Source organism: Sapajus apella, unplaced genomic scaffold, assembly GCF_009761245.1.
Source record: "Sapajus apella isolate SASKATOON/1434 unplaced genomic scaffold, GSC_monkey_1.0 scaffold9, whole genome shotgun sequence".
Taxonomy (NCBI): Eukaryota; Metazoa; Chordata; class Mammalia; order Primates; family Cebidae; genus Sapajus; species Sapajus apella.
In genome coordinates this window covers 22,432,018-22,459,199 of record NW_022436949.1, presented here as the reverse complement: position 1 = coordinate 22,459,199, position 27,182 = coordinate 22,432,018, and the positions used below count along the sequence as shown (strand labels likewise).

Sequence of the window (27,182 nt, the reverse complement as noted above, 5' to 3'; positions counted from 1 at the left end):
AGGAATATAAGTGAATTGATGGAGCTGAAAAACGCAACACGAGAACTTCGTGAAGCATGCACAAGTATCAACAGCCGAATGGACCAAGCAGAAGAAAGGATATCAGAGGTTGAAGATCAACTCAATGAAATAAAACGGGAAGGCAAGACTGGAGAAAAAAGGGTAAAAAGGAATGAACAAAGTCTCCAAGAAATGTGGGACTATGTGAAAAGACCTAATCTACGTTTGATAGGCGTACCCAAATGCGACGAAGAGAATGAATCCAAGCTGGAAAATACTCTTCAGGATATTATCCAGGAAAACTTCCCCTACCTAGCAAGGCAGGCAAACATTCAAGTCCAGGAAATACAGAGACCACCACAAAGATATTCGTCAAGAAGAGCAACCCCAAGGCACATAATCGTCAGATTCACCAGGGTCGAAATAAAGGAGAAAATACTAAGGGCAGCCAGAGAGAAAGGTCGGGTTACCCATAAAGGGAAGCCCATCAGACTCACAGCAGATCTCTCAGCAGAAACCCTACAAGCCAGAAGAGAATGGGGGCCAATATTCAACATCCTTAAAGAAAAGAACTTTCAACCCAGAATCTCCTATCCAGCCAAATTAAGCTTCATAAGTGAAGGAAAAATAAAATGCTTTGGGAACATGCAAGTACTCAGAGATTTTGTCACCACCAGGCCAGCTCTACAAGAGCTCCTGAAAGAGGCTCTACACATATAAAGGAACAACAAGTACCAGCTCAACTAAAGGGCAAAACAGCTAGCTAGCACCAAAATGGCAGTATCAAATTCACACATAACAATATTAACCCTAAATGTAAATGGACTAAATGCCCCAATCAAAAGACACAGACTGGCAAATTGGATAAAAAGACAAAACCCATCGGTGTGCTGTATCCAGGAAACCCATCTCACATGCAAGGATAAACAAAGGCTCAAAATAAAGGGATGGAGGAAGATTTACCAAGCAAATGGAGAGCAAAAAAAAGCAGGAGTTGCAATTCTCATCTCTGATAAATTAGACTTTAAAGCAACAAAGATCATAAGAGACAAAGAGGGACATCACATAATGGTAAAAGGATCAATGCAACAAGAAGAGCTAACGATCCTAAATATATATGCACCCAATACAGGAGCACCCAGATACATAAGGCAAGTTCTTAATGACTTACAAAGAGACATAGACTCCCACACAATAATAGTGGGAGACTTTAACACCCCATTGTCAACATTAGACAGATCAACCAGACAGAAAATTAACAAGGATATCCAGGACTTGAACTCAGACCTGGACCAAGCAAACCTAATAGACATTTACAGAACTCTCCACCCCAAAGCCACAGAATATACATTCTTCTCAGCACCACATCATAACTACTCTAAAATGGACCACATAATTGGGAGTAAATCACTCCTCAGCAAATGCAAAAGAACGGAAATCCTAACAAACAGTCTCTCAGACCACAGTGCAATCAAGTTAGAACTCAGAATCCAAAAACTAACTCAGAACCGCACAGCTTCATGGAAACTGAACAACTTGCTCTTGAATGTTGACTGGATAAACAATGAAATGAAGGCAGAAATAAAGATGTTCTTCGAAACCAACGAGAATGAAGACACAACATACCAGAATCTCTGGGACACATTTAAAGCAGTCTCTAGAGGAAAATATATAGCAATAAGTGCCCACATGAGAAGCAAGGAGATATCAAAAATTGACACCCTATCGTCAAAACTGAAAGAGTTAGAGGAGCAAGATCAAAAAAACTCAAAGCCAAGCAGAAGACAAGAAATAGCTAAGATCAGAGCAGAACTGAAGGAGACAGAGACCAAAAAACCCTTCAAAAAATCAATAAATCCAGGAGCTGGTTTTTTGAAAAGATCAACAAAATAGACAGACCACTAGCCAGATTAATAAAAAAGAAAAGAGAGAATAACCAAATTGATGCAATAAAAAACGATAAAGGGGATATCACCACAGATTCCACAGAAATTCAAACCATCATCAGAGATTATTACAAACAACTCTATGCACACAAACTAATAAACCTGGAAGAAATGGATAAATTCCTGGACACTTGCCTCCTGCCAAGCCTAAACCAGGAAGAAGCCGAAACCCTGAACAGACCCATAACGAGGTCTGAAGTTGAGGCAGCAATTAAGAGCTTACCACCCAAAAAAAGCCCACGTCCAGATGGGTTCACAGCTGAATTCTACCAGACATACAAAGAGGAGCTGCTACCATTTCTTCTGAAACTATTCCAAACAATACAAAAAGAGGGAATTCTTCCCAAATCATTTTATGACACCAACATCATCCTGATTCCAAAACCCGGCAGAGACTCAACAAGAAAAGAAAACTACAGGCCAATATCCATGATGAACATAGATGCAAAAATCTTCAATAAAATACTGACAAGCCGATTGCAACAGCACATCAAAAAGCTTATCCACCATGATCAAGTAGGCTTCATCCCGGGGATGCAAGGCTGGTTCAACATACGCAAGTCTATAAACGTAATTCACCACATAAACAGAACCACAGACAAAAACCACATGATTATCTCAACTGATGCAGAGAAGGCCTTTGACAAAATTCAACAGCCCTTTATGCTAAAAACCCTCAATAAGCTAGGTATCGATGGAACGTATCTCAAAATAATAAAAGCTATTTATGACAAACCAACAGCCAATATCATACTGAATGGGCAAAAACTGGAAGCATTCCCCTTGAAATGTGGCACCAGACAAGGATGCCCTCTCTCACCACTGCTATTCAATATAGTATTAGAAGTTCTAGCCAGAGCAATCAGGCAAGAAAAAGAAATAAAGGGCATTCAAATACGAAAGGAGGAAGTCAAATTGTCTCTATTTGCAGACGACATGATTGTGTATCTAGAAGACCCTACCGTCTCAGCCCCAAACCTCCTGAAACTGATAAGCAACTTCAGCAAAGTCTCAGGATACAAAATCAATGTGCAAAAATCACATGCATTCCTATACACCAATAACAGACTTAAAGAGACCCAAATCAAGAACAAACTTCCATTCACAATTGCCACAAAGAGAATAAAATACCTAGGAATACAACTAACAAGGAATGTAAAGGACCTCTTCAAGGAGAACTACAAGCCACTGCTCAAGGAAATAAGAGAGGACACAAACAGATGGAGAAACATTCCATGTTCATGGTTAGGAAGAATCAATATCGTGAAAATGGCCATACTGCCCAAAGTAATTTACAGATTCAACGCTATCCCCATCAAGCTACCAATGACCTTCTTCGCAGAACTGGAAAAAACCACCTTAAACTTCATATGGAACCAAAAGAGAGCCCGCATAGCCAAGTCAATTCTAAGCAAAAAGAACAAAGCGGGGGGCATCACACTACCAGACTTCAAACTATACTACAAGGCTACAGTAATTAAAACAGCATGGTACTGGTACCAAAACAGAGATATAGACCAATGGAACAGAACAGAGGTCTCGGAGGCAACACAACAAATCTACAACCATCTGATCTTTGACAAACCAGACAAAAACAAGCAATGGGGAAAGGATTCCCTGTTCAATAAATGGTGTTGGGAAAGCTGGCTAGCCATGTGCAGAAAGCAGAAACTGGACCACTTCCTGACACCTTACACTAAAATTAACTCCAGATGGATTAAAGACTTAAACATAAGACCTAACACCATAAAAACCCTAGAAGAAAATCTAGGCAAAACCATTCAGGACATAGGTGTAGGCAACGACTTCATGACCAAAACACCAAAAGCATTGACAACAAAAGCCAAAATAGACAAATGGGACCTAATCAAACTCCACAGCTTCTGCACAGCAAAAGAAACAATCATTAGAGTGAATCGGCAACCAACAGATTGGGAAAAAATTTTTGCAGTTTACCCATCTGACAAAGGGCTGATATCCAGAATTTACAAAGAACTAAAGCAGATTTACAAGAAAAAAACTAACAAGCCCATTCAAAAGTGGGCAAAGGATATGAACAGACACTTCTCAAAAGAAGACATACGTGAGGCCAAAAAACATATGAAAAAATGCTCATCATCACTGGTCATCAGAGAAATGCAAATCAAAACTACATTGAGATACCATCTCACGCCGGTAAGAATGGCGAACATTAAAAAATCTGGAGACAACAGATGCTGGAGAGGATGTGGAGAAATAGGAACACTTTTACACTGTTGGTGGGAGTGTAAATTAGTTCAACCATTGTGGAAGACAGTGTGGCGATTCCTCAAGGACCTAGAAATAGAAATTCCATTTGACCCAGCAATCCCATTACTGGGTATATATCCAAAGGATTACAAATCGTTCTACTATAAGGACACGTGTACACGAATGTTCATTGCAGCACTGTTTACAATAGCAAAGACCTGGAACCAACCCAAATGCCCATCGACGATAGACTGGATAGGGAAAATGTGGCACATATACACCATGGAATATTATGCAGCCATCAAAAACGATGAGTTTGGGTCCTTTGTAGGGACATGGATGAACCTGGAAACCATCATTCTCAGCAAACTGACAGAAGAGCAGAAGATCAAACACCGCATGTTCTCACTCATAGGCGGGTGTTGAACGATGAGAACACATGGACACAGGGAGGGGAGCACTACACACTGGGGTCAGTTGGGGGGAAATAGGGGAGGGACGGTGGGGGGTGGGGAGCTGGGGAGAGATAGCAAGGGGAGAAATGCCAGATGTAGGTGATGGGGAGGAAGGCAGCAAATCACACTGCCACGTGTGTTCCTATGGAACAATTTTGCATGTTCTTCACATGTACCCCAAAACCTAAAATGCAATAAAATAAATAAATGGGAAAAAAAAAAAAAGATTGACATCAAAAGAGAAAAAAAAAATGTATCAGCCCTATTTTCACGGAATTGAAAGTTTAATAAATTCTGTATCATTGCTATATCTTAAGTGTTAAATTTGCATTGAATTGGCATAAAATAAAATGTCCTTATATATGTTATGTATAGTTTACACATCAAGTTGATATAACCCCAACCTCTGCACAAGTTTACCAACATTTTGCTCTTCAGAAAAAACGAAATGAACTGAGAACATTTTTTTTACCGTGTAAGATCTGGGGAGTGATGAGATTCCCCTTGTCTGAGAGCCAAAAGGTCTTGGTGTGACCACAGATGTTAACCTGGCTGTATCAGTTTTCTGGTAACTTCTGGGGAGAGAAGCTGAAACACGAGTCGACTCCATTTGGGTGCTCAGTGAACGCAGAGAAGACAAAGAGGCTGGACATTGTTCCTCCGCGGAACTTTGAGAAGGAAACTGAATTTCAGTAGTTACACTGTCCTCTCTTTCTGCAAAAATGGCAGAATCTTCTTCAGGAATTTCTGAAGGATAAGTTGTTCCCTTCTCTTCTACTGTCTCACTCTGGTAATTTGCTTCTGACATCATCAGTGTTGGGGGTCGCTTTTCCTCATCCAGCACATCATCAAAAGAATACATTCTCCTCCTCGATGGAATGGTAGACTTTTGATTTTTGGATTCCCTTAGCAGAAAGAAATGCACCATCACCACAAAGATACGCATTTGACTCAGAGAGGTGGAGAGAGAGTAATCAACACATAAAATGGACTGGGAATAAAAAGCTGTTAAACTTCACACAAGAATCAATGCAACACTTACAGAGCATAAAGATGTAATTATCCTTTTTTTTTTTTTTTTTTTTGAGATGGAGTCTCGCCCTGTCACCTAGGCTGGAGTGCAGTGGTGCGGTCTCAGTTCACTGCAACCTCTGGCACCAGGGTTCAAGCAATTCTCCTGCCTCAGCCTCCTGAGTAGCTGGGATTACAGGCATGTGTCACCACACCTGGCTGATTGTTTTATATTTTTAGTAAAGACAGGGTTTCACCATATTGGTCATGCTGGTCTTGAACTCCTGACCTTGTGATCTGCCTGCCTTAGCCTCCCAAAGTGGGATTTCAGGCGTGAGCCACCCTGCCCAGCAAGATGTATGTAATTATCCTAATGTCCCAACTAAGAAAGAATAAGAACTTGACTTCTTTAATTAAAAAGATTCTCAAATACTTCACTCAGATATATATTTTTTAATTGTAAAGAGATTTTAATAATGAAACAAGGAAATTTTAGTAAGAGATTATTCACAAAATTGTATCCACAAGTTTATAACTTTCAAAATTAAAACACTATAAATATCATGACTGATAACCAATTTGAACCTTCCGAAGTCGTAGATTAATTGACAGCCCTGTGAGGATTTTTACCTGGATAAATCTCCAATAACTAAGTAAAAATAAAAGATTACAAAAGATTCAGGCTTTTGTGGAGATCAAACTAATGTATGATTTAATATAGATTGACAGAACTTGTATGAACAATTATTAGGGATTAAAAGTCACCATTCATATTTACAGAAAGGTTTACAAAACACCCTCATCTCTCACATTTAGAAAGGAATGTCTACCTCCCAACCTAACTGAATTGCATTTAAGTGAACAAAACTGTGCTTATCATTGGCTTTTAGGGCAGAAAGCAGTCTTGTTTCATTTCATCTGACAGCATATTTCCTTTCTGACGTTATTCTAAAAGCATATTTTCCTTCTCTTTCACCTGTAAATACCCTAATGTTTCACACAGTAACGAATGCTTTACAGGAAAGTTTAAATTTGACCTTTATGCTGTTATGTTACAAAGCAAAGAATAAAACACATTTATAAAAACTTTCTTTAAAATATAATGAACTGTGCCATTAAGCATGAAAAAGAACTTTGTTATATTTTACACAATTTAGTTAAAAGAGCTGGTTTTATTGGACCATCTCATTCCTTAATTCGCTTAAGAGTAAAATGTAGTGTATTTCCTACACCAAACATAGCCAACGCCATCCAATTCTGCATGTGAACGCACAATGTAAGAGAAGAAATAATAAATTTATTTTGTTATTCTAAGTCACTATTTCAACAATGCTTTGTTTTTTTCACTGCAGACCGAAATCTGGAACGTTTCTTTGCATATTTGATTAAAGTTGAATATTGGTGGACACTTACGTCACACTATACTTATACAAAATACCTGTTTATAAGCCTGGCATCCCCGCCCCTGTTACAACCAAGGTGCATTCAGCATTATTACCTGTCCTGGAGCATTTCCTTAAACGTCTTAGAGCTTCTCTCAGACTTCTCAAGTGCCTGCTTTTCAATTTCTTCCCTCTCTTCTTTTTTCTTCTGCAGATCTGAAGTGTAACTTTTTCGACGATCTTTCCATTTTGCAAGGTCCTGACAGAAAAATCACATCAGCAGGGGCACACCTGAATTTATACACACCATTTCTAGCACCGAGAATGTGCCAGAGTATCTTATTACATCACTGAAACTATTCACTCTAACTGGATGCCAAGGTGCCCTAATTTTGCTTTTTATAGCCAGTGTTTCTGTACTAAGCCTTTATCTGTGTCTGTCTGAAAAACCTGACCTAATAAGATAGACCCCATTTTTATTTTCCCAGAAAGTATCTGCCTCATTGCACACTTCACAAAGAATGCTAAATGCTTGTAATTAGATCAAGAACTGTTTCAAATTCGTTTTCATCTCACTCCAAAAACTTGGCTGTTACGTGAAACACGTTTCACTGGTAAGACTGAAACAAAAACGCAACTATGATGGTTAAGCGCAGATGCAGTCTGTCTTTCATTTAACGAACAGAGCTCAATCCCCACTTTGAGACAGGCCCAAGTGTAGGAACTATTAATACATACATGCATAAGGTGTGGTTCCCCTCAAGAAACTCTCAGTTTACAGGGGAGAGACAGACATCTAAATAAAAGTTCAGGAATGAGTGTGACAGGATTGCGTGAGAGAGTGGGGTCCTAAGAACCAAGGGGCTGGTTCTACTCCGGAAGGGGAGGCTGTGGAGAGGCTTTAACTGGGAAGGTGAGACTGGAGTATACGATTTCAGAAGGGTTAAGTCCACCTAGGTGAGGGTAATAAGGAACATGTGGTGAGAACAAACCAACACCTGTCTCCCATATCCCCAGGAACGTTAAGCCTAAACTTGCTGGGTGACCCCACGGACAGTCATCTTAATTCAGCTTTTCACTTCCCCCCAGAAACCTAGGCTGGTTCTGATACACAGGGGGTTAAGACATTTTGCAAGGTATAAAGTTTTCCATGTCTCCAAAACAGAAAAACGCCATGCCAAGAACTAGTAGTGGCATTCCAGTCCAAACAGAAGCACATTCAAGGTCTCAGACAAAACCAAACTTCACCCCCAGGGCATGCAAAGTAAGTTTGGTTTATATCCCTTGCCAGCCCACAGAGGCACTCCTGCTTTAAAAACAGCCTGAGACCAATATGAACTTCTTCCAGAAAGAACAAAAGCAATGCACATTTAGTCCTATAGCATAACTGCCATGAATTTTTATCTGACTTAACCTAACAGATAAGCCCTTAATACTTACTTTCATACCAGAAAATTCACCATGTATTTTGGCAAAGTGATACTGAACTACTGTTTCTTGACAATTAAATTGAGTTCCCAATTAAAAGAGGCACCAGAATTTAGAAAGGTAGGCAGGTTAGGGGTTTCTTCATTTCAGAGACTATTAATTCCTCTGAAAATTAAGATTCACTCTGACTCCTGTGTTCATGCTGTCACTCAACTCTCACCACAAAGTCGTCCTCAAATTCCTTTGGGTTTGCTCTGATCGTTTGTCTACTGTATTTCTTTGCATTTCTTCAGTTTTTCACAATTACTTTATTCAAATAAACGGTCAAGCTTTTTCCTTCAGGATCAAAACTGAAGATTAAGTCTATATCTATATAAACACCTGGATATAGGTCAATTCTGCAAAAACATTTCATTTTGATTCATATTATTAATGACTTCTACAGCCAAAATATTGCTCTGAGTTCTATTACTTATTTCTCCCCAAATCTCCTTAATTAACTCTTAACTACTAACCCTTTTCATCTCTCCTTACTGATGCCAAGATCTCGGCCAGAGCCCTGTTGCTCTTCTCTCCCGAAACTTTGGCCAGGTCTTTCCCATCAGAAGTATACTCACTGTGCATATTCCAAATTCAACCACATAAACAAGTGAGTAAGTTCACTATACTGCAAGGAAGCAACTCACATTTTTCAGAACTCAGGAAATGTTAAAAAATAAACATTCAGGTATATTTTTCACAATGGCCTTTAAAATATGCAACAATAATAGGAAAAAATGGTTTAAAAATCTTTGTAAATCAAGTTGGTCACATTTTATACAGAACCAAATTCTGTAATAGCAAGGAAAATGGTCTTGAGTATATTGATTTTGAGAAAGGCAAAGAATAGTCAAACAAATACACTCTCCCCCACCAACCCCCCAAATACTCACATCCTGCCATTTCTGATCTTGTTCTTTCAATTGTGATTTTAATTTCTGCATCTCCTCATAACGAAGCTGACGCAAGTTTTGAACATCCTCTGCGCTGACATCACTCATGGACTTACTCCTACAATAAAAACACTCGTGGTTACTATGGAAGTTCACATGACCAGACTTAGGGTTAAACTGAGGTTGGACTTACATTTGGAAATTCCACCTAAATTTCTACCTAGACGCTTCAGTGATAGTGTCACAAAAGTAGCACTACAGAGATAGATGGTGTTTTTCCAAAACTCAGAAACAAGAGCCTAGCACTCGAGTGTGAATTTTTTCACAAAATGGCTAGAATAGCCCTATATGAGTCTGACAAAAATATAACCAAAGGTTTATATCTAAAGAGGTCAATGCATAAAGGGATTACTTTAGGGAAAAAAATAGTCACTAGAATCATCTCTTTTTATTTTCTATCTCCCTCAAAGACAATCTGTTGAGGTTTGGCTGCCTTTTCTGGGCACTAATCAATAATTTAATGTTTACCTGATGTTTTTCTCCTCAAGTTCAATACCATGAATAAATGTGCCGCTGCTTCTAAAGGATTCTATAAGAGCTGCCCTACCACAGCACTAGACTCGATCTCAAAGTACCACAGGTAGTTTCTAACAGTTCTTTAGAACTCCCTCTATAACCCTCTTCTTTCATGAGGGCAGCTTGCATGCATTCAACTTGTAACACAAGGACGGACTGAGGTTAAGCTTTGGGAGAGCTCAATCCACAGTAGAAACCAATGAACAGAGTGAGGCACTGGGCACAGGCACATGTGTGCTCTCTACATGCACATAAAAGAGCCGGGTAAACTATACCAGACGGCAAAGAGAGACTGAGGTTGGTCTCAAGGAGGGGGAGAGGTCAGATCTAAATACTGGGGAGCAAGTAGGAATGAGAGAAAGAGCCTTTGAAGCTCTTTCCTACTGATCTTTTATACTGCACTCCTGACTTTATTTAAGTAACTGTACATCTCCTGCCTGGGCATCTAAATTTTGCCTTCCAAGAAGTTGCCATCATTATTTATTTTAAAGCATGTTTGCTCTTAGCTAGTTTAGGAATTCCTAGCTTGGCTAGCTCATGGAGATAAAACTTCCAAGCGATTCCCAATTCCATAGTTAAGGAACCAGTCTTTCCTTTGACTCATTTCCAATTGCTCCTTGAATGAATAATTCTGCAAAGATATCCCCTAGGCACTTCAATTGTCAAAGGACCGATTAAAATAATATCTACAAGGGATTTTGTAAACTGTAACTCATTAAATGCATGGTTATTGTTGATGTGACCAAATTCAATCTTGTCCCCAAACCTGCTTTTCCTCTTATGATTACTAATGTTGCTACCTGCCCTCCAGACTTCCACATCTGAAACCTAAGAACTACTTTTCAGCATTGTGTCTCCCTTCTCCCCACTTTCCATTAGTTATCAAGCCCTTTCATTCAGTGTCTCTTTCTTTCCATCTGTATTGCCAACACCCTAGATCAGAGTACAGTTAACTCACCTAGACTTCCAAAATGGCTTCTTAAATTAATAACCGACCTTCGGTTTCAACAAACATCTTTCCTAAACTATTCCCTCTGATTCAAAATCCCTTTACCAGTATACATAACTTCTTAAATGCCATTCACTCCTCAGGACCCAGACGGGTATATCCAACTTCTATTCATTCTCCACTTGGAAGTCTAATAGGCATCTCAAGTTTGTCACAGATAGAAAACCTGATTGTCCCCTTCACAACCTGCTCATTTCTCACTTTCCTGATATCAGTAAAGGTCACCTCCATCCTTCCCAACATTAGATCACACATCTTGGAGTCATCCCAGATTCTCCTCTTTCTCTCATATGCCATAACTAGTCCCATCAGGAAGTCCTGTCCCTCTGCCTTCTAAATATATCTAGAACACAACCACTTCTTACCACTTCCACCACTTCACCCTGATCCAAGTGTCTCCTACCTGGATGATTACAATTATTACAATAATCACATCACATCTGCTACCTGGATTATAACAATTATCACATCACCTCCTACCTGGATTATTATAATTATTATAAAAATCACATCACATTACCCACCCCTTCCTACCCAACAGCAACCAGAGAGGTCCTTTCCGACTGCACTCAGATCATGGTATACCTCTACTCAGCACCCACTCCTTTCTTCCCATTTCACTAAATTAAAGGCAGGTTCTTCCAAAACTTAAGAGGTCTGCCATCCCTGGTTCCTACCTCCCTCTCTGTGCTCATTAGCACCATGCTCCCACTCCTTCTGCTCCAGCCAACTGGTCTCCCTGCCCTGTTTACACCTCCTGCTTTTCTCCCTGCTCTTCAATTGCCTGGAATGCTCTTCACCCTGATAGTCACATAGCCTCTCTCTCCCTTCCAGGCATCTGCTTAAATGTGCCCTCTGCGTTTCCTTCTCTGACCACCTTAACAGAAACAATCAATGCTCCTCTCCCCCGACCCAACCTGTCCTTTGCCCTTTCTCCTCCACAGCATTCCTGGCCATCAGAAATGCACATTTATTTACACATCACTTGCCTTGTCCCGTAAGATTATAAAGCAGGAATTTTCTAATTTGTTTGCTGGTACATCACCTGTACCTGAAAGGGGGCCCAGACCTGCTAGATACATGTGTTAAATTAATTATCTAGATAATATTCAGCACTTTGGTGAAGTCTTCCCAGCTCTTCCATATCAAAGCTTCTCTGTCCCTCCTCTCAACCCCTCTACAGCATCAGCTACACCTTTTTCATGGTACTAAACCCTCAGCCTTATGTCTTGTACAGTGCATGTGTGTACGCATGTGCATGTTTGGATTCTCTTCCTCACAAGTCATGTGTTGCTTACGAGGAAAACACATTAGCAGCACAAGGTGTGTAGGATATCCTCATTCAATATCCGTGAGAAGAATGAGATAGGTTTTCTCATATTTAATCAAGTAAAATTTACTATACTTAAAATGTTTCTAATTCTTTTTGTAAGATTATTATGGCTATTCCCAGCCCTATGAAGAAAGTTTCATAGCATTTATTAAGGATGATTAAGAAATAAATTATATAGAGAGAATACATGAGGACATATATGAATATAGATGGATCTATTAATGTAACATATCTAACTAGGTATGACTACTTATAAAACTGATTTGTGTGAATTTGAGAATATAAATTCGCGTAAGTCACACTGTAAAGAATGAGGCTATTTGAACTAATACTATGACAGACCCACTAAGAGGAGGCAGAACAAATTTTTTTAAGAACCAGGCATGAGGGTACCTAGACACTCAACACATGAGATTACATAAACCCAGCACAAAACAACAAAGGAATGCGATGAATACTTTAATAATCTTGTGATGGGAAGAAGGCTAGAAGGCCCAGGATGTCTGAGGGGTTACTCTCCTTTGGCCCCAATCCTCCTGCACCATGCAATGCTAAGGTGTCTTCCCGTGAAATGTCTTTCTCAATGGCAAAGGCTGCATCCTCCTCCTGGGTACCCCCAACACGAAGCAGAGCCTGGCACACAGGCAGTCCTCAATGTGAAAAAAGTGAACCAAATACACTCTGAAGTAGACAAGTCTCTGTGTAAGGCAGAATGTGAGCACAGTTCACTCCCTAGGGTACATATAGTTACCCACGTCGAGGCTGCACACATTGGATAGCAGCTGGAGCCAGGCACCACAACAAGCCAAGAGGCGGAGGGCTGCAGGCCCAGCCATGGTGCCCATTTTCACCCCAACCTAACACACATCAGTTCATTTCCGAGCCCCAGTTTCTCACCTGCTAAGTGAGGAAGGGATTATGAGAACTGGATATGGCTGTGTGGGTTGCATGTTTTAAACCATCTGGGCCATATATGAACTTTCTTTAAAGAAAACATGATTACATGGGATCTCCCACAAGCAAACTTTCCAAGCTGCTTCAAATCAGAGAGGTCCCTGCAGACCACAATGATACAATCTAGAACTTTTGGAGCAGAGGAAGGAGTCTCTCAGCCAGATCACAAAGAATTATTTCCTCCCTTATCAGCATTAATGGCATAATATTCAGCTTCTGAGGGCTTACTCTGTGCCAGCAACCTCGCCAAGCAGTCTACATGAATTATCTCAGAGGCAAAGCCCTAGTCCGGTTCTACCACTCACAAGTCACGTGTCCTTGGGAAAGCTGCAATATTTGTTTCTCTATCTCCACATCCCTATCTGTCAGCCTCACAGATTTGAGATAAGCACCAGAGATAGCATCAGAAAAATTGTTTGGGAAAACTATGAAGGACTGCACAACTCTAGTATGTTTTGTTGAATGAAGGGTGATTAGATGCCAAACCACATGTCTCTGACAAGTCCTGCTTCATTTGTATTTCCTTATTTGGAAGGGCTCCAATTTAGAATTGCAACTGAATTTTTTCCAAAAAATACACATCTAGCATCTTGCCCTTCTGTTGAACAGAATTTTTTTAAAATAGCATTTGGGAAGAAACCGAGGAAAAAGGGGAAGTTTAACGTAGAAGGTGTCAATCATAAAATAAGGTTGCTAAAGTCTTACTCTCTTCTTCCACTATGCGGACTGCCTACTATGCTCCTCTACTTATTCCAGGAGTAACAGGAGTAACAGAGGAGTAAGGGATCAAAAAGGACCAGCATGCAGCATATTTTCTCAAATATAAAATCATGGATACCTCATATAGCAAACAGAAATTTCAAGATACTAAGGTTAGGGATCCTCAACTTTCAGAGGGAGACAGGAATATGCTGCCTTATGTACCTCTAAGTATATTTCCCTCAGGTTATTATAGGAATTCTCTGAAAAGCAATCATTGCTAAAACTTGGACAAGAGGCTTTGGAATTACCATGCACTAGAATAAAAAGGCAATGTGATGAAGATATTTTCATTTAGAGTCTCAATGAGGGTTTCTCAACAGCACCACTGTTGACATTTTGGTGCCAGAAAACTCTTTGTTGTAGGGCACTCCTGTGTACTGCAGGGCATTCAGCAGCATCACTGGCTACGAAGGCCCTGGTTGCCAGTAGTGCACACACCCCCACCCACCCAGCGAGACAATCAAAAATGTCTCCAGGCACTGCCAAATGTCTCTGGGGGGATGGAGGGAAATCCTTAGAAATAACTCACAGTGGCTTTTTTTTCCTCTTCTTTTTTGCTGTCATATGGCTTTATAATTCTACAGACTCTTTTGGCTAAACTCTTAAGTGAAAAAATGGAATCAGTGTTCATTTCCTATTAATACTGGCAGCAGATTCAACAGCTTCATCACATACAAGATTATTTCTACATATCCTTACAAAAATTTTGTCATTAATTTCTCTGACAAAACACATGCCCAGATTTTCAAGTTTCATGAAACCACACAGACATAAAACCATGCAAGACAAAAGCACATACAAGAAATAACAACCATATACAAAGCATCTTACTAAACATAAACAGACAAACTGACAGGTGTTAAATGTTAAACAAAAAGCAAGCCAGAAATTAACAGTCACAGACTTCAAAAGATATTGCACATTTCTCTTTAACCCAGCCCCTACAAGAAAGAAAGCATTCATGTTACAGGCAGTTATTTTTCAATGACAGCATGTTGAGCGACAATTCTTTTCCAGGTAACTATGCCAGGCTTGACAACGTACATTATGTTCAGGGAAATATCACCCAGTATAAACATGAAACAAGTTCTAGATTAAAAGCCTACACTTAATCCAATTTAAATTTCTATTTTTACTGCAGCAGTTCGACTTAAGAAAAGCACCGGAAGACCAGGCATGATGGCCCACATGTGTGCTCCTAACACTTTGGGAGGCCAAGGCAGGAAGAATGCTTGGGCCCAGGAGCCCAAGACCAGCCTGGGCAACATGGCAAGACTCTTATCTCTTTAAAAACAAACAAACAAACAAACAAAAACACTGGTAACTGATAGACTGCAGAGAAAAATCCTTTGTTATAGATTTGACTTATTCGACTTCAAGTGGTCCAAAACACACTTGAGTTTTCTGAAGACACATTCATATTATAATGCTTTCCATTGTTTGACATGTCATGCATTATTCAGTCTCCATTTACAGATAATCTTGCTTTATTTGTGTAGTTACCTTGGCATTAAACTGCATGCAGAACAGCCTTTAAAACAAATATTGTACTAACCAAACAACTATCCTGGGTTAGAAAACGTTTGCAGCTCTAATCCAGAAAAATCTTTAGCTTTTCAAGCTTTGGTTTTAGGTTTCTCTTTTCTTCTCTAACTCAGTTATATAACTTACCCTCACTAAGGGGAACACAACCAGCCATTGAAATGGTTGTACATTTCGACACTCCCATCACATACTTGTACTCTGGGTATGTGTATTCCCTTTAGGAAAAGCAACTGTTTATGAGAGTTGCTTACATTATAAAGTTATATTTAATTTACAAATGAAAATTCTTCTGAAAGTTACAATTCAACATGCTTAAAGCTGCAAAGAGATTTTAATCAAGTTAAAACAGCTTTCCTATGACTTGAGAGTAGCAAATGCTTCAGCGTCATGCAGATAAGCTGGATAGGGGATAATGTGCCTTAGCATGGCACAAGGAAAGCATGCAGGGACCCTGGTTTTTAAAATCAGTGGCTAGGCCGGGCATGGTGGCTCACGCCTATAATCTCCGCACTTTAGGAGCCCGAGGTGCATGAATTATTTGAGGTCAGGAGTTTGAGACCAGCCTAACCAACATGGTGAAACCGTGTCTCTACTAAAAATACAAAAATTAGCCAGGTATGGTGGTACATGCCTGTAATTGCAGCCACTTGGGAGGCTGAGGCAGGAGAATTGCTCGAACCCAAAAGATGGAGGTTGCAGTGAGCCAAGACTGCGCCACTGCACTCCAGCCTGAGCACAGAGTGAGACTCTGTCTCAAAGAAAAAAAGAAAGAAAGAAATAAGTGTCTAACAAGTACTTACAATTTGTTGCCTATGGCTCAGTTACACCTTTGGCATCTAGAATGGTTATACTGCTTCACGTTTAGTAGCTTCCAAGATTTCTGAATTATCAAAATTATAAAAAGCTATCAAAACTAGAGATCCTTATATTTGAAGTAAATCCTTGTAAGGGGAGATACTTAGCTATTGAGGCTTGAGCAGATTAAAATATTTGTCTTCCTTTAACTCTCTTCCTCTTGCTCAAATACTGTTCGCCCTTAGATTCACAAAGTTACAAAGTTTGGTGGAAAATATTACGATACAGCCACCTTGTGGTTTTGTACTAAGAATGAATAAATGGCTGGGTGTGGCTCAAGCCTGTAATCCCAGCACTCTGGGAGGCTGAGGCGGGTGGATCACGAGGTCAAGAGATCGAGACCATCCTGGTCAACATGGTGAAATCCCATCTCTACTAAAAATACAAAAAATTAGCTGGGCATGGTGGCGCGTGGCTGTAATCCCAGCTACTCAGGAGGCTGAGGCAGGAGAACTGCATGAACCCAGGAGGCGGAGGTTGTGGTGAGCCGAGATCGTGCCATTGCACTCCAGCCTGGGTAACAAGAGCAAAACTCCATCTCAATAAAAAAAAAAAAAAAAAAAAAGAATGAATAAATGATTTATCTAATAAATGTAGTTTTGCCTATAATCCCAGCACTTTTGGAGGCCCCAGCAGGTGAATCACCTGAGATCAGCAGTTCAAGACCAGGCTGACCAATCTGGTAAAACCCCGTCTCTACTAAAGATACAAAACCTAGCCAAGCATGATGGCATGCAACTATAGTCCCAGCTACTCGGGAGGCTGAGACAGGAGAATTGCTTGAACTTGCGAGTTGGAGGTTGCAGAGAGTCAAGATTGTGCCACTGCACTCCAGTCTGGGCAACAGAGTGAGACTTCATCTCAAAAACAACAACAACAAAAGTAATTTTTGCAACAATGATACTAGAAATTACGAAGACTTTTGCAGTTTTTGAAGGCCAATTTTGTACTATAAACATAGCTATGTTATAACTTTTTTTTCCTAATTAGGACTCTTGAAAATATAATACTTCCAAATACCACTGAGGGAAGATTAATGCTTCCCTACTAACAAAGTTCCCAGGGGGCCGATTATACAGATAATGTCAACTGCGTATATTCTAAACTTGAAGTAAATGCTCATATTCTTTGCCTATCGCAGATTTTCTAAAATGTAGTCATTTGGGCTTTAGCATCCGCAAATCAGAATTTTAGTCTATGCAGCAATCAAATACCAAAATACATATACCTAGTCTTAGGCAAGTGTTTCTGTTACTTTTAATCAACTCATTAAATTTTTAAAAAGGAAAAAAAACAAAGGGATGGACCTGAATTTTAAATTTCTAACAAAACAAACTATTTTGTCATGCACTGGGCACTGAGACACAGAAATACTACCATTAGGTTGCAAAATAAAGAGTTCCCCTTTTAAAAATTTCATGCACAGCACACAGCATCCCCATTTAGTGACACGCCATGCCAGAAATACGGTAAGTTAAACAAAGAACAAACAATATGCATAGATATTTTACTGTGAACCATATAACTTACCCATTCTCACCATAAATCTTTTGAAAGAGTCTAAGAAACCAGAAAACCAAAAATTAAAAAGTCATTTTTCCCAGTTGTATTAGTTTGTAAACGTTTAATGTCTTTCACTTAACAATCTAATTGGAGATGGACAAATCTCAAAAGGTCACTTCTTCCATCACATTCTTGATCATGTCTCAAGTTCTCATCAATTTCCTATCTTAAGAAATTCAGATTAAGCAAAATGAAGAATTTCCTCAATTGACTGTCGGCTAATGCATCCATAAGAAAAGGACGGGTAAATTAGCTTTGGATCCTCTAATTTTATTCAACCTAATTAGATTTGTCCTTTCCTAGGTTCAACAAACTGAACATTCATAAAAAGGCAAGTTGCATAATATAAACTATCAAAATGGCCATGATTACATACATACAAAATTCAGCAGACAACAAATACCATCCATGCATTTTAACGTCAAAGTTTGCATTGAACTTTATAAATAAAAATAAGCTACAAATTGATAGTCCAAGAAACCTAGGCCAAAAACAAAAATTAAGTTAGATGAAATTTGCAATGCCATATTTTAAGGGAAAATTTTACTCTTCCCCACCAAAAATCAGACATTCCAAAATGTGAGTAACACATCAAACCAAACTATAACCAGACTGTTACAGAAATGCCTGAACATGAGAAGTCTGTAAATGTAAGTTGGAAAATATTTTATGAAATTTCATATTGCTGAATAGTACCACAGTACTGCTTAAGTGAAAGGCAACCTTTATGTATATATAGTCTTAAACAGGCCTAAGTAAGTGATTTAGAGATATGCAAATATGGAATTGCACTTATTCTACAAAACGACTGAGGGTTTTTTTTAAAGCAAATTAAACTTTATGGGATGTTTCAAAATGGCACGTGACATGCAGAGTTGAGCAACACGATGAGCTGCTTTCTCGCATGAGAAAAGTCACACAAGACCATCCATTACAAGCAAAATCCTTGCAGAAACACACTCTGACCTCTCCACCATCAGCCTTTTCTTGTGCCTAAGTCTGCTGGCCTCCCGGATGGCCTCCCATCTCTGCATGTCAGCCTCACTGCAGGGGCCAGGGGTGAAACTGATGGGAGACACCGTAGTTCCCAGTTTCCACGACTGAATCTTACGCGTCAGCATGTCATCTTTCTTCCGCCGATAGGAGGGAACTAATATTCTACAACTATTACTTTTTTCTTTGGATGGGCACGTCCTTTCAAGTACACAGAGAAATTTTGCTTGCATTTCTGGAGGAAGAGTCCAGGGTTCAGGGAAAGGGACTGGGTGGTATCTATCTGGGGCCCCGGACAGCGGCACTTCTTTCTTCTGTGCTGGAATTCGGCGAACAATCATATCGTCTTTTTCCAAATCCGGAAGAACAAGTTCACCTTCTCTACACTGTAAAATTATATCTCGTTCTACAGAATCATCTTGCTCAGAGAACCTTCTAAAGTCTTCAAAAGCTCGGAGAACATATGGATTTGCATGGAAAGCCCCAGTCTTTCTGACAAAGAAATCATCATTCTCTAAGTCAGGAACCAGGGCTGCCATCTCGAAGTCATCTCTTCTATAGCCTGGTTCATAAGAGAGATTCTTCCTGCGGGTTATGAGCCTTGGGCCAGAAGTGGGATCAATTTTGGTATGTGTTTCGGAAGACAAGATGTCATCAGAGTATGTTTGGAGGGCCTGAAGCAGTAAAAACTGACTGATGCACAGAAAGGAAAAAGGAAAGAGAATCTTATTAAGTTTGGGAAGAAAAGGTAATTAGCAGATCCACTAGCCAAAGGTAATTAGCAGACCAGCTAGCCAGTTGCTAAGAATAAATTATTTTAGAGGATCACTGGGGGCACTCTTGCTAAGAAGACAGACTAGCATTTAATCCAACACCCAGGATTTTTCTGGATACTCTCTAAAGAAATAGGAGCAGATTATCCTTCTCAGGAAAGCTGGGCACCATAGAGGCCACTGATGGGGCTGGAGAGTGGACTAAGCCAGGAGAGCCACTCCCTGGTACCCCCTTTTTTTTGAGATGGAGTCTCACTCTGTCACCCAGGCTGGAGTGCAGTTGCACAATCTCAGCTCACTGCAATCTCTGCCTCCTGGGTTCAAGTGATTGATCTCCCTCAGCCTTCCGAGTAGCTGGAATTACAGGTGCTCCCTACAATGGCTGGCTAATTTTTCTATTTTTAGTAGAGATGATAATTCACCATTTTAGCCAAGCTGGTCTCAAACTCCTCATCTCAAGCGATCCACCTGTCCTGGCCTCCAATAGTGCAGGGATTACAGGCATGAGCCACTGTGCCCAGCCCCTGGTACCCCTTTCTCATTCCATTTGCCAACACAGTGGCCTAAGTTCCCTCTGAACAAGAGGAATAATCTTTAAAAGCTCATGAGTTGGGCATCATGCACTTTATGCAATAGGTACATACAATCAGCAGGAAAAAGGGAAAATATACTGCTCTGAAGTTTTATAAAAGAGCTCAAGGAATCTTCCCTTTGTATTTTCCCTAGACTTGCCCTTCTCAGTCTTTACCTAAAAGTTATTTCCTTTCTCCACATCTCCACACACAGCACAACTGTAAAATTAGGTAAACTTTCTAACAAGACTTTTTGAACTGGCTTCTCAAAAGAACTGCCACATGTAAATATATCCTACAGACTTCCAAGCTGACGTAGTGGCACAGAAAGCAGCGTGTTATACATTATGCTTTTGTATTAAGTCCACTAAGTGAGTCAGGTTTCCTGATTCAGTGCAATCAGGTCCCAGGTTAATGGAGCAGCAGAAGCGGGCAGAGGGGTGTCTGAGGCCAGACCCCCAGCAGGCAGGCTCATACAGACAGGGGCACCTGGGCTCATCCGAAGCACTACTGCTTCTCCTGGCTGCATGGGAGTCCGGCGGTTTTACAGCCCGTTTGGTAGCTAATTCCAGCAAGAGGGAAGGTCTTTGGCAGTTGCCGTCTAGCCTACGCTCCGCTTTTCGTGCTCTACTAAAAATGGTGGCGCTTCTGTCAGAATCTGAGTCCTCATCCTCAGAGTCTGAATTCCTTTTACTGTGAGTGACATGGAGAAAAGAAGGGAGGAGGGAATGAGACAAGGAATTGGAGAAAAGCAGAACTACTAAAAATAATGCCATGCGATGGCTATGTATAGAACAGGACTTTTTCAGATCCAGATCCTCAGGTTTAAATTTAAACAGAAATTCCTTTCCATTATATAGGTTCTGTAGATGCTAGAGGACTAATTAGACTTTCTCGTCTCTCTTATTTTTATTTAAAAAAAAAAAAAAAAAAAAAAAAAAAAACATGCACATAGAACCCCAGCTGGGGTATTCAGTGAACACTGGTGTAACAGAAACATGCACAACAACAAACCTGAATCCCTGAAATTCCTTATACCATGGCTTATAAGTTTCCCTTTTTATTCTTTTCCAGTTCACATCTTCTGGGGTCCAACATTTGGGAAGAAACTGATCAAAAGCATTCCCTGGGTTTGGCATGATTGGACTTAGCTTGCGCACATAAAGATCATCCTTTATGATGTTGGGTATGCTCCTTGTCTTTGCTTTTTCCTCTTCCAAATAACAAGAGGACTTTGAAGTTCCTTGTACAGTTGGCCAGTTCTCCACACTGGTGCCCCAAGTCCTCCTCTGATTACTGTTCAAAACATCCAACCGGTTAAGAGACTGCATGAGCATTTGTGACACAGAACACAAACGGCATGCTTTCTCGCTCACAAAGTTCACACCACCGTGAACAAAGCAAATTAGTTTCCATTCCTGTCACCACCACAGTTCCTAGGACAAAGTTATGATAACAGCATCTCATTTGAATTCAAGGATAGCTAGACATACATGGGCCAAAGATACTGCATTAGAAGCTGTGTTAAAAGAAAGAGGTACATTACAAATGATTTGGGGTGTTACTTTCTGAATTAAAATCAGAAGCATGATAGACAGCCAGATCCAGGACAAGTGTTTCTGACCTCGTCAGTCCATATAGCCCACTGGCGAACACATCAGCAGGAGAAAATATTTGCGGACAAGAGTTAGGAGAGGTGATTTTCGAGATGAAACTCTGGGGCCTCTTTTTCACTTGGAATCTACGGTTGGCTAAGTCATCCAAAACTACGTCAGGAAACCTTCGTTCATCCTCAGAGTCCGAACCACTTTCAAAACCGCACGCCTCCCTGTGATAGGAAGCTGGATTTGCAAAACCACACTCTGTTCTGCTAATTTGCTGAGAAATTAAAGGATTCTTTTCATGTCCACTAATATCAATCAAAAAAGGAAAAACATGACATAGCAGGGTTCATCATAAACAACATAAATTATCTGGTAAGCTGAAAAATACCAATAAACTGAAGTCATGCAGCTAAAAAAAGACCCAGCAAATCATATGCTGACATTCTAAAACCGAAGAAATAGCTTCGAGATATGTATAACTAAAAATAGAGGGATGAAAAATATTCTCACTAGTCAAGCTTAATGTATTATCTAGGAAACACATTTAAGAACCATTCTTTTTTACCACATTTAACATCCCACCACATTGAAAAAGCATATGACACTCAGAAATCACATCCCATCTCAGTACCTTGAAAACGTTCCATCTGCTTCTGTATAAACTGGGCTTGCCCAGCTTCTCCTGTTATCCTCATGTTTGTCCGGCTTCTTCTTCCTCAGAGGTGCTGGTACATAGGATGGCTGTCTACTTTTGTTGGGTAAAAAGCGATTGAAGGGTAACGCCGTCTTTGGCTCAACAGCCGAAATCCTTCGATACGACATATCATCTTTATTATAATCCTGCATCTTGAATGTAAATTCAGAATCTGTGTCACTTTCAAAACCTATAAAGGAGGCACAAGAATTAGCTTTACTCTCCAGATTATTCGCCTAACTGAAACCCACACAGCGCGCCTGCTTTGTCTTTGCCTTAGAAACCCAGTGCTGCCACTGCTAACTGCAGGGATTATTTTTAGAAATTTGTCACGAAGTTGTGATAAGATCCATTAGGAGGAACTTGCTTTGCATACTGGAGGCACATGCAGTACATTCTTTAGCTGTTGTAGGCTCAAAGCAGAAAAAGTCCTATTTTACTAGTGAGCCCCTTTTCTTCAGTCTCTGCCTCCATGATTTTCCATAAGATTTGTTGATGTAATACATAGAAGTAAAATCTAGCAATGGAGTCACAGATACTTAAAACAACATGCAAAAATAATTCTAGGGGAACTCAGTAATTTAAAATAAGGCATGCAGCTATCTATAATTTATATGAGCGGAGAGATCAGGAAAGATGTAGAAAGAAAGAGAAGGAACAACAACAACAAAAAAAACCAGGCTTGCAAAGGGTCTGGATAGATCATATGAACTGGAATCACACATTAACTATGAGGTTGAACTGGACGACTTCTTAAGTTCCAAAGGAATCTCAACTCTTACGCCCAAATGAGGGCACAGAACTCACAGTTTCTTCTAAGTGGCCATGGAAATAACACTGGGAACCTTGTACTATGATTCAACATCATTTAAACAAAAATTCAAAAGAATACTCTTTGATACCCCTCAAGCTCAGAGAGATACAAATAGTAATCTGCTTTCTTAAAAGAAGAAGAAATATACGCTTTTAAAGACAAAGGAAGAAAAGAGGAGAGAACAACACTACAGATCCAAGCCAAGTTTTCTCTCCTTCTTGCCCTTCTTCTCTTCCTGCCTCCTGTGCATTTGTCAAGGTTTGAATGTGTTACTTCACACCAGGGTTCTCTCCCGGACTGGCTGTGCACAGAGCCTGGCAGCTATAAGCTCTCAGCAGGTAGAGCACCTGCAGGGTTAGCCTGAGTTAAAGGCAGTCTCTTCTCCCTCCAGCCTGGCAGGAAGCTACAGTAAATCACACTGAGAAGCGTCTACAGGAAGTCACTTAACATACAGCTCTAAGGCAGGGACAGAGTAAAAGGAGAGTAAAGTCTTAGCAAAAGAGAGAAAGTAAACACAGCTATGACCATGAGGAGTAGTAGTCAATAGTCTGGTGCTTTCTTTTTAACACCTTCTAAAAAGTAAGACATTTATATCTCATTTCCAATAAGTATATCAACGACTCTTGCCAAAATCTATACATGTGGAATTTTTAAGTCACAAATAGCCTATTTTTAATTTTTAAGATAAAGTCTTTTTTTTTTGGGGGGGGGGGGTCCAGTATGGTACCCTGGAGAGGATTTTTTTCCCAAAATATCATTTTTGATATGAGTTTTCATACAAAACTAGAGAATGTGACATTGCAATTCTGTTATCCCAAAAGTATTATTCTACTTACAGTGTTCGTCAATTTAGGACTACCATCTAGAGGGTAGCAGCAGAATTTTAACATGCCGATCACAAAAGAGCTTTATCATCCTGCTGCCTCCATTTTTTTCCCTGCTTAGTTGTAATTTCCAAGACTTCACGTCTGCACTCTTTAAACAGGGTCTGCAGCCCCTTTTCCAAGATCAGGAAGGGATGTGACAGTGGCCCTCTGCTCTTGGTTACATGTACAGGTGCCCATTCCAACAAGGATCTGAGAAGGTGACTTAGCCTCCAACCACTGGGCAGGCCACTGCATCCGAACTGACTGAAGCCTGCATATTCCCGCACGCCCTCTGTCTTTTCTCCTTTTATTCCTTAGCTAGATATAAAGTCAATCATTACATGGAGTAGGTTCTTCGTCAGGACAAAGAAATACAGCGGGTTCAGAATGTATGCCTCTGCTTTTACAGCTCTAACCACTCAGATGAATCACATACTCAGATTCATTTCCTTAAACGTATTGTAATCGTCATCTGGGCTATGAAAATGTCACACCTAGATAGCAAATAGCCAATACATGTGGCAGTGATATAAAGATTAATGCTTACATAGCCTTTCACATTTTTTATTTTTCATTTTTAAAAACTACTACTAGTCTGAAAGATAAAGAATTCATGTTTTTTGTTACCATGGTTAATAAATTGTTGATTGATTTTTTTGGAAAACAAATTCCTAGTATGTCGTATTTATGTAAGTTTTACATCAGAAGTAAAACAAAGAATAAAGTCCAGTTAATGATGTGCATACTGAAGTATTTAGGACGAGTGTGATATACTCTGAAATGCCTCAAAAAACAAGATGATTAAACTGTATAGAGAACGAAAGAGGCAGGGGGAAAGAGAGAGAGACAGGTTTAAGATAAAGTACGCATAATAAAACATCATGGCAGAATTCGGCGGCGAATACATGTGTGCTCACTATAGAATTATTTTAAGTTTGTGGATTTTTGATATTTTTTATAATAGATATGCTAGGAAAAATATCTAGAAATATAAAAGTAATATTCCAGATACATGAGCAATGTAAAATCCCTAGCAATCAAGCACAAACTCACAGCCAGAACTCAATGTGTTCACATTGGAATTGGCAGAAGCACAGAAATATTTCAAAAAAAAACTTTGTGATTTCAATCTAGTCAAATCTGAATAGCTGGAGATGTACAGTCAGAAATTGCTGACACTGTACCCAACGGCCACAGGATTAAGATGTGCACTGAAATAACTGAACTGACCATAAGCTTGGGATTTTGAAAGAAGGTTCCTTCCCACAACAGAATGTCTCTAACATGTTCCTTTCACACTTGCTCTGTCTTGGGTTAGCTCTGACCCTGAAAGGACCAAAGGAGGATTTCTACCAGCACATTAGTGGTGGTACATTACTCAATCTACAAAGTTTAACATAACATTCTGTCATGATAGATAGCAATCATTTCTTCTCATCTATAGAAATAATTGTAAAAATATTTTTCTTGTTTTTGCTTAAGAGAATTTTTTTAATCTTTTGAAAAAAGCCAAGGATGAAAATTAGTAACTAGAAGAGGACTTTTTTTTTTTTGCAGAATCTTATATTCCTTTTTATGTTCTGATATATCAGCTTATAGAACGCATGAACACAGATTATTAAGCCTGAATCTGGAGAGAGGAGCCAGGATAGATTACCACTGATGAAACAGGCCACAGTACTTTCCAGAAGTGAAATTTTTCAAAAATGAAACTATCACTACCATGAAGGAGGAAAAAATAACAAAACCCCCAATTATACTTGCGTCTCTATGAAAATCCACTTCTAAATGAAATTTTTGCCTAGTTTTCACTCCATTTTTCTACTCTGTCCTGTTCCCAGTTCTCCCTTGATACGTAAACAAATAGACTGACAGCCAAAAGCACAGCACACCTTCACGTCCCCCTCTCAACGTGATATCAGAGGAGCAGCTTGTCAATGACCTAGAACCCAAAGAGTCCAAGCTTTCAAAGGAATCTTCTCTCTTATGGTGCCTTGAAGGAGCAACAAATTCTCCACGTTCAGAATACCAGATGTCACCGTAGCCACTGTCCCTGCCACTTCTTTTCAGGAAACTGGAGTCTTCAAGTGCCTAAAGAAAACATGTTTTAAAGAACAGTAAGTTAAATAAACTTCCAAAAAATATAATTGGTTATTACTTGCTTGTTTGCCTAATTTAAGTTGGGCTTCATTTGACATGTGAAGCAATGAGGTTTCTTTGTCAGACATAGAAAAAAGCTGATGAAAAACAGAAAATAAATCTATAATCGTTTCCCCACAACTGATACAATAAGGAGGTATTCAATATTCAAAGCAACAATAAGGAGATATCCAATATTATTTAATAAACTAGTACCTATGTTCTATTTAAAAATAAGGAAGGGGACTCATTTAATGGAAGTTCAGGATAACATTGAAGTGTTAAAATCAATTATCACAGTTCTCTAGCAATAAATATGAAAAGAGTCAAAGAGAAAAATTAACCTTAACTTAGCCAACCAAAAGGAGATTAATCAACAAGATTATATTCAGTCTATCTCCAGGAAACATTTGGGATGGCTTATATAACATAAAACTTCAACAACTGAAGTTATTTAACTTCCTTCCCCAAAAAAATAAAAAGGAGCAAGTGGGCATACATTTCACAGAATTCAATTACTTTCACTAGTTACACAACCTAGTTCTAAGGTCCTGGCCGCTGAGTTATCCTTCTTGTTGAATCAAGAGAAGCATATACTTGTTTGCGACATATAAAACTTATTCTCTCTGGACCTAAATAAAATATTTGCTTGGCTCAAATAAAGGATACACAGAAACATCGCAAATGATGTTAACTGTAGGTTTGTGAATTACACAGAACTTACTCAAGATAAGCACATTTAATTAA

General features: G+C 39.6%; 1 protein-coding gene across 23 annotated transcripts in view; it reads right to left on the bottom strand.

Annotated features, from left to right (window-relative positions):
* The window catches only part of LMO7 (LIM domain 7), a 231,635-nt gene that overhangs the window by 41,125 nt on the left and 163,328 nt on the right, over nucleotides 1-27,182 (bottom strand). For 11 of the 23 annotated variants that reach the window (XM_032277371.1, XM_032277375.1, XM_032277373.1 and 8 more), the window contains 10 exons: nucleotides 26,189-26,387; nucleotides 22,554-22,806; nucleotides 21,943-22,146; nucleotides 21,333-21,614; nucleotides 20,808-21,011; nucleotides 18,947-19,666; nucleotides 17,948-17,977; nucleotides 9,384-9,501; nucleotides 7,140-7,282; nucleotides 5,103-5,535 (listed from right to left, as the gene is read on the bottom strand). In XM_032277371.1, the coding sequence (XP_032133262.1) occupies nucleotides 5,103-5,535; nucleotides 7,140-7,282; nucleotides 9,384-9,501; nucleotides 17,948-17,977; nucleotides 18,947-19,666; nucleotides 20,808-21,011; nucleotides 21,333-21,614; nucleotides 21,943-22,146; nucleotides 22,554-22,806; nucleotides 26,189-26,387 (2,586 nt within the window). The remainder of the gene's footprint in view (nucleotides 1-5,102; nucleotides 5,536-7,139; nucleotides 7,283-9,383; nucleotides 9,502-17,947; nucleotides 17,978-18,946; nucleotides 19,667-20,807; nucleotides 21,012-21,332; nucleotides 21,615-21,942; nucleotides 22,147-22,553; nucleotides 22,807-26,188; nucleotides 26,388-27,182) is intronic. The other 12 variants (XM_032277381.1, XM_032277382.1, XM_032277384.1 and 9 more) reach the window with 6 other exon arrangements.